The sequence below is a fragment of the Malassezia pachydermatis genome, assembly GCF_001278385.1.
Source record: "Malassezia pachydermatis strain CBS 1879 chromosome Unknown scaffold4, whole genome shotgun sequence".
In the NCBI taxonomy this organism is placed as follows: domain Eukaryota; kingdom Fungi; phylum Basidiomycota; class Malasseziomycetes; order Malasseziales; family Malasseziaceae; genus Malassezia; species Malassezia pachydermatis.
In genome coordinates, this window is record NW_017253141.1 from 165,734 (window position 1) to 177,288 (window position 11,555).

Below are 11,555 nucleotides of genomic sequence, written 5' to 3' on the forward strand. Positions count from 1 at the left end.
GGAGGCGAGCCCCTTTAAAAGTAGGCCGGCCACAGGCTGAATTTCCTAGATATGAAAAGTTTTGATTAATTTGGAAGAGCGCGGTGCAGCCACGCAGATTACCCCAGATAGGGCAGATAGAGCTCCCATATATAGACACCGAGGCTCAGCACAAGGCTACCCCGTATTCTTTTGTACTATGTTGGTAGGCCACTGGGTCAAGCTGCTGGCGCTGCTGGCCGCTGCTACATCGCCTGTTCTCGCGTCGTCGCAGTTTGTGACTCTTGAAGATGTACACGTCCCTCGCGGCTGGGTGCGTCGCGCTGCGGCTGATCCTAACGAAATGGTCCCGCTGAGCATCGCGCTTCGCTCCAAGGCCAACGAGCGCGTCATCAACAAGCTCATGCTAACCAGCGACCCTGACAGCGATGAGTACCTTCAGCATCTTTCTCGCGATGAAGTCCTGGACCTCCTCCGCCCGTCCGACAAGACAAAGAACCGCGTACTTCGATGGCTCATGAAATATGGCATTGCCGAAGAAGACATTACCTACAACGCAGCCGGTGATATGATGTACTTTACGACCACCGTGGCTGAGGCCAGCGAGCTGCTGGGCGGCGCAGTTTTCAACATGTTCGAGCGTCGCGATACGGGTGAGACGTCCATTCGCACGACCAAGTATGCTGTGCCTCGTGACATGGAGAAGCATGTGGACTTTGTTGGTGGCAGCACGACCTACTTCCCAAGCACCAAGGCCCATCGCAGCATGGCTCGTATTGTGGACAAGGCTGTGGAGCTGCCAGACCCGGACTTTGGTGTCCAGAAAGAGAAGGCCGGCATGATGTTGAACCCTCCTGGCGTGCCTGCCTCATGCAATGTTTCGCAAGTGACATCGCTCTGCCTTCGTGAGTTTTACGGTACAGTGAACTACACTGTGCAATCGGCCGACTCGCATATTGGTATTGCCGGCTTCCTGGGAGAGAATGCGAACTACAAAGACCTGGACCAGTTCTTGAAGAAACAACGCCCTGAGGCTTATGCAGGAAAGGCCACATTTGACTATGTGACGCTGGGTGGTGCAAAGAATGAACAAAACCGTACCAAGGCTGGTGGTGAAGCCAACTTGGATGTTCAAACCGTGGAAGGTGTGACTTGGCCGATGCGCACAACGTACTACTTGACGGGCACGAAGCCTCCGTTCCATAAGGACAGCTTTACCAAAAAGAATACCAATGAGCCTTATGTCCTATTCCTGGACCACATGCTCAGTCTGTCGGAAGAGGAGTTGCCGCAAGTGCTTTCGATCTCGTACGGTGATGATGAGCAAACGGTACCTGCGCCGTATGCACGCCGTGCCTGCACCATGTTTGCCGCTCTGGGTCTGCGTGGTACCAGTGTGTTTGTGGCGTCCGGTGATGATGGTGTTGGTGCTTACGATGAGGGCGATGCATGTGTGACGAACGATGGCCGCAAGCGCAAGACCTTTTTGCCATCGTTCCCTCCGTCATGCCCTTGGATTACATCGGTGGGTGCGACGTACAAGTTTGATCCAGAAGTCGTCACAGTGACGAACTACACATTCATTACATCGGGTGGTGGCTTCTCGGACTATTTCCCACGTCCATTCTACCAGGAACATGCTGTGCACAAGTATCTCACAGAGTACCAACACGACAAGAATTATGGCTGGTTCAACCCGCTGGGTCGCGCCTACCCTGATGTCTCGGCGCAGGGCTCGCGTTTTGTGATTTCCGTGGATGGCAAGTTTGAGTTGATTTCAGGTACCAGTGCGTCGACACCGCTGTTCTCTTCGATTGTGGCCCTTCTGAACGATGCACGTTTGGCAGCAGGCAAGCCATCGCTAGGTTTCCTGAACCCACTCATTTATAAGCAATTAGGAACCACGTCGGGCTTCCATGACGTGGAAAGTGGTTCTGCCGAGGGCTGTGGTGGTATGACAGGCTTCGAGGCGCAGAAGGGCTGGGATCCGGTGACTGGCTGGGGTACGCCGTACTTCCCAGAATTGGTCCAGGCGGTGATGAAGCTGTAAAGTACATGGTATATCGTAGCGAGAAATCTACCTTCGTTTTTACTGTACCTACGATGTCAACAAAGAGGGGTTGGGCGGGGTATCTGCCTCTGCTGCGTTCGTAGAGGGCCAAACACGCACTTGACGTAAGGGTCCGATGAGAAAGGCATTGACACGTTGCAGATGCGAACGGCTCGGGGAAGCCGTGCTCACAGAGCCTGTGAGCCACTGCAAACGGCGCTGGGTGGCATCTTTGGAAAGACGTGTGCGATGTGCTGTCATGGCTGCTTGGGCATCTGCGGCGGCCTGTCCTACGCCAATCAAGTGGCGGTGCTCGTCAAAAGAGGCTGCCAGCACAGCAACGGCCAAGGCACCACTGAGTTGGCTGCCATCTGTGCAGCACACTAAGATGCCACGAGGTGATGGGCGCTGTGCTTCGCGCCAAAGCGTGTCCGTGATCATATCGACGACGTGTGGCAATGCTTGCGTGAACGCATGCAATCCACGTTTAGACGGCTCTAGCCCCAGTCCTAAAATGCCTGATCCCTCTGATGGAGGCTTCGCAGCATGAACAATAAGGGCATACGCTTCTCGTTCGTCCTTGGAAAAAGTATGACTCGTAGGCACCGCTTGGATATATAGAGGGGTCTCTTGGATTCGGGTGACATGACATTCGCCTTCAAGCCAAGCGACTTTGCCAACTTGGGCACGTTCCTCGGCCACCAGATGAGCAATAATCTCTATACGTTCCTCGCGCGTCAAGCTCGAATCCAATAGCGTGCGTCGGTGCCGCCAGTATAGGGCCGGTGTGAGGCCTTCTGCCCATGCTTCGTGATCATCGCCTGCGCCTTGGACATAGGTGGCACTGGGCCAGTGAAAGTCAGAAACAGAAAGGGGGGATACACTGACCAGCACGACATGGTGTTGTGTCGCATGGGGCAACGTAGGTATCTCAGGTGCATGAGCGAATACAGGGCAAAGGGGTTTGGTCAAGTGAGGGACGGCAATATCTGATGCACACAGCTTATCGACCCATTGAGGGATACGTGCCTCGATCTGCGCACGTTCGCTCTCCGATACGGCATCGCTAGGGACGTGCAACGGCGGCACTTCTGTGGGTGATCCATGCAAACGATGGGAGGCATGATTAACGACGCAGCACCATATCGGTACTGTTTTAGACAGAGCGTCTGGGTATCGTTTTCCGCGGCGCGTGGAATCAACTAGGATGCACCCGGTGAAATCTTGAGTGTGCTCGATGAGAGGAAGAAGATGCATATTGGCGCGCTTGAGACTAAAATCCCAATGATGCATGTGCCCATCCGTGGACTTGAAGTACGATGTGCCTTTCAGCAACGATGGATCTGTGTACCAGGCACCGCATCGAAGATTGGCTGTTGCGTGAGAGGCATGCTCACGTACCTATCAGCGGCAAAGGGTAACATGCATTGGCCACTTCTTCGACGTAGGAGGCATCCTAGATGGTCAGTGACATGGAGGCAAACCTACATGTGCAATGCTAGCAAGTCGGCTCCATGTATCTTTGGTTTCACGCCGAAGCACTTTGAGGGCAGCACGTTCTTCTGCCTGGGCCGAGCCGATCGACTGCATTCGAAAGAGTCGTAGAACAAGTCGTAGGTGGAGTACAACATCTACGTGGAGCAGAATTGGCCCGATCAGCTGCAGGCGCAATTTAGTTGCAGCCCGATGTAACCCCTTACAAGTTGCATAGGTTGCGTAGAGAGCCACCCGTGCATAGCCCTATGAGTACATTGTGTGTTCATTTCTCTCAACAACGATGGGGTTGCCAGGTGTCACGGTGGATGAGGGCTCCTTGGTATTAATTGCCCTCATCGCAGCCTTACTCGTATATGCTAAGGTGCAACAGTACCTGAATACACCTGCGCTGAATCCGTTGATTCTTCAGCGGCAATCGGAGGCCTCGGCTGTGCATCTGCCGCGTGAGTCGCCAGTCTACCGAAATGTGAATGCACAGATCGGATTTGACTTGGCTATGCGTCCCAAGCGCTCTGTTCCGACGGTAGCAGCGCTCCTTGCGCGTGGTGCCACAGGGAAGGAGCTGTCGCATACTCGTCATGTCCTGGATAGCTCGCTCAGCAACAGTGAGGTTAGAGCACAGGCTGTAGACTTTATGAATGGTGTATGCACGTTGCTCAAGACAGACTCACCGGTTATTGTGGTGTGTGGCCTTCTGCATACGTCGCACTCGCTTATCGCTTTGGTGGCTTCGTCGGTTTGTGGAAAGGGGCGTACGTTGGTCATCCCCCCTGGCCAGGCGCCTACATCGCTGCCCCAGGACATCGATCTGGCCAAGACCGCTGTGGTGTGCATCGACACACCTCTGCTCCCAATTCTTAAGGGAGCTGGCTTGGTTGTGGCGCGAGCCAATGGTGAGATCCAGCAGACGGTGGTGGAATGGGACGACGTGACAGGTGCATCGACTCAGCATGACGTGCCAGAGGTGCCGGAGGTCACTGGTCTTCAGAGCTACGACTTGGATATGATGGGAGCCGAGATGTTCGCGACGTTTTGGGATGGGCGCAGTGCGTGGGTCGACACGACACAGACATCCATGACGTCTGGTGTGACGGCCTGGTTGAGTGAGTACCCGGCGCATGACATTCCTACTATGAACGATGTAATGCTGAGTGATGCGATGTGGGCACGCTCTGTGCCTGCCCCTGCCTACGTCTCGTTGCTGCTCACGGCCCTATACACGGGGGCAGGCATTGCGGTGGAACCATCGACGCAATTGGTATCGCGCGTGCGGTCTCTGCGTCCTACACTGTTATACCTCAGCACGTACGGTGCGCAGAGCATTGAACAGAGTCTCTGGATTCCCTCCACAGGCTCGATCTTTCATGCACTGATGCGTCGTATCAATATGGATTTGCTGCGCAGCGGAATTTTGCCCAAGGGACGTATCCTGGACCGGTTGGTATGCCGTGATTTGCGTGTGCGTCTCGGTCTGGAAGATGTTCGGGCGGCTGTGCTGGTAGGCAACGGACATGCAGCAGAGCAGTCACTACTTGATGGGCTACGTCTGTACCTCGGTGTGCCGGTAATGCATGCGTACCTGCCAGAACATATGGCGTCCAATGGTCACGCGTCGTTGGTCACAGCACCTGTCTCTACGTCCAATATGCTTGACCTGCAAGTGTTTGCGCCCCAGGCGGTGGATGACAGCTCCGGAAAGTGCGTTGGTGCGCAGGTGGGCCCCCCATCTGTGTCTCTGGAACTTAAGCTCGTGGATGACACGCCGGCCGTCAAGAAGCATGCGGCGGCGATCGAGATGCTGCGTAAAGACTCGCCAGACGACCCTATGGGCGAAGTGTATATTCGTGGCTACACTCTCACTGCCACGGGTCATGACAATACGACGATTTCGCCATGGCATGCGACAGGCGATGTAGCAATGATGCGTTCCAACGGTACGTTGGTAATCATTGCCCCGAGCTCAGCGGAGGAGGCAGGTATGCTTCCCAACACGATTTCCGCGACGGATGCGAGTGAGCGCTTGGCCCAGCGTCTCAAGTCGAGTGCGACCAAGGTCAAAGCTGCGACGCCGGCTATGCTTAGTATGCTTTTGTTGCTGTGTGCAACGCCAAGTGTGCAAGCGTACTCGTCGCCTATGCATCACCATGCTGCCATGCTTACGCGCCGCGCGAACTCGGGTGACGCACCGGCTACGAACATGACGATGATTAATATTGCTATCAGTGGTCTTGAGACATCGCAGCGTGCGTCGTGGGAGCAGGGTGCTATGCAATCTGCGATAATTGAGTTTTACTACCCGATCTGGAGTGTCTTTGCAAAGAAGGACAAGGGCGTGTACCCCGATGCGAACTCGCTGAGCTTGAGTGACCACCCTGTGGACCTTGTGCGTCTTGCGAGCCAGAGTGTATCTGGGCAGGATCGTTCGGGTCGTTTGGCTAGTGAGATTACCGGTGATGAGCAGATGGGCCAAGGTGCGTCGATGGATTCGTCAAGCTGTGGTGAGGGTGTGTTGATCGGTGCCTGGGTCAACAACGAGATTCAGAACAACGCACTGAACCCCAATGGCTTCTTTAGCGGTGCGGCAGAAAGGCAGTTGAACTACTTGCTCACCAATGTATCGCGTGCAGGCAATGGAGCCATCAGCCAGCGTGCTGCGCTGAATGACGTGCAGCTGTGGTCCGATTCGGCATACATGGGTCCCCCCTTCTTTGCCTTGTATGGCCTGTTGTCGAACAACCAGAGCCTGGTCCAGCTTGGGTACGATCAGCTGCGACTGCAGCGCAATGCGTTGCGTCGTGCTGAGGGTGGCGGTTTGAACTTGTGGCAGCACATTGTGCAGTTGGTCGCTCGCCCGCCCAATGCGCCGCCACGCCCTGTGGATCCGCGTGCTTGGCTTACAGGCAATGGCTGGGCTGCCTCTGGGTTGCTGCGTGTCGCTGCGATTATTCGCGAGAGTCCGTGGGCGGAGGCTATGACGACACAGTACAATGACCTCATTGCGTGGGCGGACGAAATCATAGAGGCGGCCTATGGCTATGCGGACCGCAACACTGGCCTGCTGTACAATGAAGTGGACAACTCGACGTCGTTTTTCGATGCAAGTGGCTCGGCTCTCATGTCATACGCGACGTTCCGTCTGGGCAGCATGGAGCCAGGTCGTCGTGCGCACATTGACACCGCGGAAAATGCGTACAAGACGCTGTCCACTGCGCTGGATCCGGCTAGCTCGTTTACCAATGGCATCCAGACTGTGAATGAGCTCTCGTCCGGGGCGCCTGGCCCGACTTCGACAGAGAGTCTTGCCTTCATGGTTCTGATGTCGGCGGCTCGTCGTGACTATTATGCGGGCAACACGACCGGCGCCAACGGCACCATCAAAGCGCCCACAACCTCGACGGACAATGGCGCGCTGGGCGGCCTCGCTTCGTCGTCGGCTATGATGTCATGGGCATTGGCCATGGCTTCGGCGCTAGCACTGACGTGGATCATGTAAGGAAAATCGAACGGTTCGGGACATAGCCATTTGTTTTGTATGTAAGATGGGATTCATTCAAAAGACGATTTTAAAAACTATTTTGGCGAAGTTGCTTGTCGCCACAAAGAGAATGACAACATAAGGAGCATGGGATGATGATGGTGGCTAGACTTTTTCATCTACGAAAAAGTGTGCCTATAAATCACCGTAGTCTCACGACTTACAGATGCGAGAACAAGCCCTGGGCCTGGAGCTTGTCCGTCAGCACCTTCTTGACGTGGTCAATGAACTCGAACGTGTTCACGTAGTCCGAGCGCTTCATGTTCTTGCCGTGAATCGAGAGGGCCAGGTCCTTGGTCATGACGTTGTCCACGTCAATGCTGTGCACACAAGCCTCCTCGAGCGCCTTGGCAAAGGTGATCAGGTCCTGGTTGCCGTCCAGCTTGCCACGGAAGATCAGACCACGAGTCCAGGCGTAGATCGAGGCCACCGAGTTGGTGCTGGTCTCGTTGCCCTTCTGGTGCTCACGGTAGTGACGCGTCACAGTGCCGTGGGCAGCCTCGCTCTCGATCATGTCACCGTCAGGCGTGATCAGCTCCGAGGTCATCATACCGAGCGAGCCAAAGCCCTGCGCAAGCACATCCGACTGGACGTCACCGTCGTAGTTCTTGCAGGCCCAGACGAAGCCACCGTCACCCTTGATGGCCTGGGCCACCATGTCGTCGATAAGACGGTGCTCGTACCAGATACCGAGCTTCTCAAACTCAGGCTTGTACTGGTTGTCGTACAGCTCCTGGAAGATATCCTTGAACTTGCCGTCGTAGGCCTTCAGAATCGTGTTCTTGGTGCTCATGTACAGCGGCATCTTCTTGTCAATGGCCATGCGGAAGCAGGCGTGCGCAAAGCCAGCGATCGAGTCTGTGGTGTTGTACATGGCCATGGCCACACCACCGTGCTCAGGGAAGTCGTACACGTCGATGCTGATCTTCTCAGCATTCGCGTCCTCCGGCGTGAACGAGATAGTGAGCTTACCCTTACCAGGAACAACAAAGTCCCGGCAGCGGTACTGGTCACCGAAAGCGTGACGACCAATGCAGATCGGCTTGGTCCAGCCAGGCACCGGGCGCGGGACCTTCTCGAGGATAATCGGCTCACGGAACACGGTACCACCGAGAATGTTGCGGATCGTACCGTTCGGCGAGAGCCACATCTTCTTAAGGTTGAACTCCTTCACACGAGCCTCATCAGGCGTGATGGTGGCGCACTTGACACCGACCTTGTACTTCTTAATGGCCTCAGCGGCATCGGCAGTCACCTTGTCATCGGTCTAGAAGTTAGTAAAGTCACAAACTTCATACATACAGCATCACGGTGCTCGATGCCCAAGTCGTAGTACTTCAGGTCGACATCGAGGAAAGGAAGAATCAGCTGTCATATAAGTCGAGCCCAATATACATACATCCTCACGGATCTTCTTCCAGATGATACGGGTCATCTCATCACCGTCAAGCTCAACCACAGGGTTGGCCACCTTGATCTTCGAAGCTGCCAGAATAAGCGCCAAGTCTCAGATACGTACCAGACATGGAGGTAGAAAAGGTAGCAGTAAGGTTTTTGGTAGGAAGGTTAAATGCAAAAGACGGAGCGAAGCGACGAGTATACGATGCTGATGCTCCAGTCAAACGATGGAACATATGCGAAGGCAAGTTGCAGTCAGGTGGAACGCCCAAAAAAATTCACTAGGCGACAACTTGCGCCAACGCCTTGGTTTGTCCAGTCCCCGAGCGCCAGCAAAAGCATCCCTCAAATTTGGGTTTGTGCATGCTCTTGGCACGTGCCATTTGGTAAACCCTACAAATCCGATCTATGTCATAAACCGTAAGCCTCCGCGGCTTGTTCTAATTTGTTATACACGAGGCTGTAACAATGTGAGTGGGCGCTCTCCCATGCGTTATACGTACAATACAAGAGCTGAAAACTGTCAGCAAAATATCACAATGATACGTACCACTGCTCGGAGCACTCCGTAAACATGTGACACCCACACCTGCGTAGAGACCGCGTAGGCCACGCGTAGCATAGATGCGTCGGAATGTAGTCCAGAAACCTGATGGGGTTGATGGGGCCTTGCCGGCATGTGCTAAGAGCTCCTGCTCCGTCTGCATAGTAGACTTGACACTGTCCGCTGGGAAAAGGCTTACGTTGTACAGAACACCAGCCATGGCACCGCTTGTAGCCAACTCAAGGCTTCCAAGGTCCGATTTGGTCAGTAGCTTGTCAGGCGTAGATTGCTGGCGCCATTGTAGAAATTTGCGCGTAGCCACTTCAAACGTCAAGAACCAAGCCACACCACCACCAACCTCTCGTAACAGCGTACCAGACAAACCATGCCATAGGCCAAGCACACCAGATTGTCGTACAGTCTCAGAGATTAGTGTGGTAGCATTGGGAGGAGGCAGGGTCGACGAAGCGCCCATACGCTGCACTTGCATTTTACACTTGATGAGTTCCACAGGCGTGAGCACCAGCCCAGCCATGGCTCCTGACGCCGCTGCCGCAATAGCCAAGTCAGACATGGCAAGGGAGGACGCATCGCGGTAGCCATGCGCCCAGCAAAGGGCACTTTGCACTTGGTTGTATGTGAGAAAGAGCGCGGCATCTTCTAGTGTCGCACCCCAGAGAGGCATGGACACACCCTATGTTGTATAAGCCATGCAATGCAGCCTGCACGTACCCGAAAGAGACCGCGGACGCCTTCGTATCGAATGGTCTTTTGGAAGCAATCGAGCGCGCCAGTATAATGCGGCGCATCATGTGGCTGCGTCTGTAGTCGGACTTTTACCAAGTCGCTGCTGTAAGCCTGGATGATGAAGTAACGCACAAAGGATGCTCAATGATCTTGCTGATCATGCCAGCAAACTGCGATCCACATGAGACTACCACTGCAAGGTACGTACCGAGCCAAACATGATATCCTTGGTAGCACGATGTAACCGCTCTGCCCTTTCGGGCTCCACCACCAGCGGTGCCGCTGTGGATTGAGCAGACATCGGACGATCAGCAGATCTGTGCTCGATGACGCGTGGGCTTCACGAAGACCCTGCTGCACGCTTGGCTGTTCTCGAACGACGTCTCAAAAAAATGTGGAGCTCGGCCGACAAAGGCTCAAGTCCCGCCTGCCTACAGCAGCGGTGGCAGCGTCACATCGCACACAGACCCACTTGCTGTTCTGAGTTGGGACTCGATACGTCATGCCTTCGCTCTTTGGGTATGCGATCGCCGCGCTGGCGGTGCCTACATGGGCGCTAGCGCAGACGACCCTTATGATGAGCTCTTGCGGGCATATAACAGGCAAACCTGTAGTGATTTCGGCGCCGGAAGCGCACCGCGTTCTCTCACACCATCTCCACGCTGCCGATGCGACGTGGATGGATGCTGAGCACACCATGGCAGAATCGCCAAACCTTTGGCACCATCTGTCAGGTGATGCTGTGAAATACGATGCCAAGATGCTCTTTGAGCCAGAAGATTCGCATGGCAATGTCGTTGTGGTCTTCCATGGCCTCCAGGGTGAAGAGAATTTGTTCCCGAGCACGCTCAAGGCTACCCACGAGATTCCTGCCCACCTGTCGCCTTCGAAGGAGAGCTTTGATGCGCTGGCATCGCTGTATGCGTCGTCTGTGAGTGGCGTGCAGTCAAGCTGGGCAGACTATGAAGAGAAGAGTGCCAGTGCGTTGGACCGCCTTCAGGCCGAGTTGGCGCACATCGCAAGCCTGGTGAGTGGCCCCGACATGGATTTGCAGGCCCTGGGCAGCGCACGTATTCAAGCTCTTGCGGATGTGAAGCGCGAGTTTGGAAGCGAAAGCAAGACATACAAGGCAGCGAAGGAGCAAGTGAAGAGCACGCTGGAAGCGCTACTCGAGCGCGTGGAACGCCTGAGTGGTGCCAAATTGGCGCTCATTCACACCAGTGAGAATGCTTCTACAACGCATGAGCGCCGGGCACAGGCACCACTCTCGCAGCAAGCTGACCTGTTGGAGCCGTTCATCGCGACCATGCCGACGTCGGCTTCCAACGACGACAAAGAGATGCCAATGGGCCAACTTCCGTCATGCCCAGCTTCGCGGGAAGAGCTGGAGAAGGCAACGAACAAATGCCATGGCCACGGCAAAGCGATTCAGAGCTCCAAGGGCGGTGAGATGTGCTGGCGGTGCCAGTGTGGCTCGACCCGGGAGAACGGCCGGACGACGAACTGGGCCGGTGCGGCGTGTGAGAAGCAAGATGTGTCGTCACAGACGCTTCTTGTGTTGGGCACAGTCGCTGTTCTATTCGTATCGATTGTGTGTAGCATTGCCTTGCTATACCGGGAGGGCACCCACGAGCTGCCAGGCACGCTCGCAAGTGTCTCTCTGCGCCCCACCTGATAGCGAACTGTCTCATAGATACATTACTACATGATGGATATGCTTAGTCATCGTGCGCGCAGCTGACCCGGTCGTCGACAAGGGCCGAAGATAGTTCTTTTTTCCTGCTGTGGGTGTGGAAACCCCCTCC

General features: G+C 55.1%; 6 protein-coding genes across 6 annotated transcripts; 3 read left to right on the plus strand and 3 right to left on the minus strand.

The window, feature by feature from the left end:
- Positions 1-178: 178 nt before the first annotated feature.
- Positions 179-2,029, plus strand: Malapachy_3763 (tripeptidyl peptidase; the record flags this gene model as incomplete). Its single annotated transcript, XM_018138222.1, has 1 exon — positions 179-2,029. The coding sequence occupies one exon, from the start codon at positions 179-181 to the stop codon at positions 2,027-2,029; it is 1,851 nt and encodes a 616-aa protein (XP_017991909.1).
- A 48-nt stretch (positions 2,030-2,077) lies between these two features.
- Positions 2,078-3,619, minus strand: Malapachy_3807 (initiator trna phosphoribosyl transferase; the record flags this gene model as incomplete). The annotated part of the gene is made up of 3 exons (XM_018138266.1): positions 2,078-3,402; positions 3,431-3,485; positions 3,518-3,619. 3 exons carry the CDS (start codon positions 3,617-3,619, stop codon positions 2,078-2,080), a joined length of 1,482 nt encoding a protein of 493 aa, XP_017991587.1.
- A 187-nt stretch (positions 3,620-3,806) lies between these two features.
- Malapachy_3790 (six-hairpin glycosidase) lies at positions 3,807-7,019 on the plus strand (the record flags this gene model as incomplete). The annotated part of the gene is made up of 1 exon (XM_018138249.1): positions 3,807-7,019. The coding sequence occupies one exon, from the start codon at positions 3,807-3,809 to the stop codon at positions 7,017-7,019; it is 3,213 nt and encodes a 1,070-aa protein (XP_017991568.1).
- Positions 7,020-7,221: 202 nt separating this feature from the next.
- Positions 7,222-8,587, minus strand: Malapachy_3775 (isocitrate dehydrogenase (nadp+); the record flags this gene model as incomplete). Its single annotated transcript, XM_018138234.1, has 4 exons — positions 7,222-8,328; positions 8,364-8,429; positions 8,461-8,546; positions 8,581-8,587. The coding sequence occupies 4 exons, from the start codon at positions 8,585-8,587 to the stop codon at positions 7,222-7,224; spliced, it is 1,266 nt and encodes a 421-aa protein (XP_017991869.1).
- A 283-nt stretch (positions 8,588-8,870) lies between these two features.
- Malapachy_3773 (mitochondrial ornithine carrier protein) lies at positions 8,871-9,911 on the minus strand (the record flags this gene model as incomplete). The annotated part of the gene is made up of 4 exons (XM_018138232.1): positions 8,871-8,899; positions 9,010-9,697; positions 9,736-9,853; positions 9,883-9,911. The coding sequence occupies 4 exons, from the start codon at positions 9,909-9,911 to the stop codon at positions 8,871-8,873; spliced, it is 864 nt and encodes a 287-aa protein (XP_017991863.1).
- A 341-nt stretch (positions 9,912-10,252) lies between these two features.
- On the plus strand, positions 10,253-11,425 carry Malapachy_3796 (putative protein kinase; the record flags this gene model as incomplete). Its single annotated transcript, XM_018138255.1, has 1 exon — positions 10,253-11,425. The coding sequence occupies one exon, from the start codon at positions 10,253-10,255 to the stop codon at positions 11,423-11,425; it is 1,173 nt and encodes a 390-aa protein (XP_017991571.1).
- Positions 11,426-11,555: the final 130 nt, after the last annotated feature.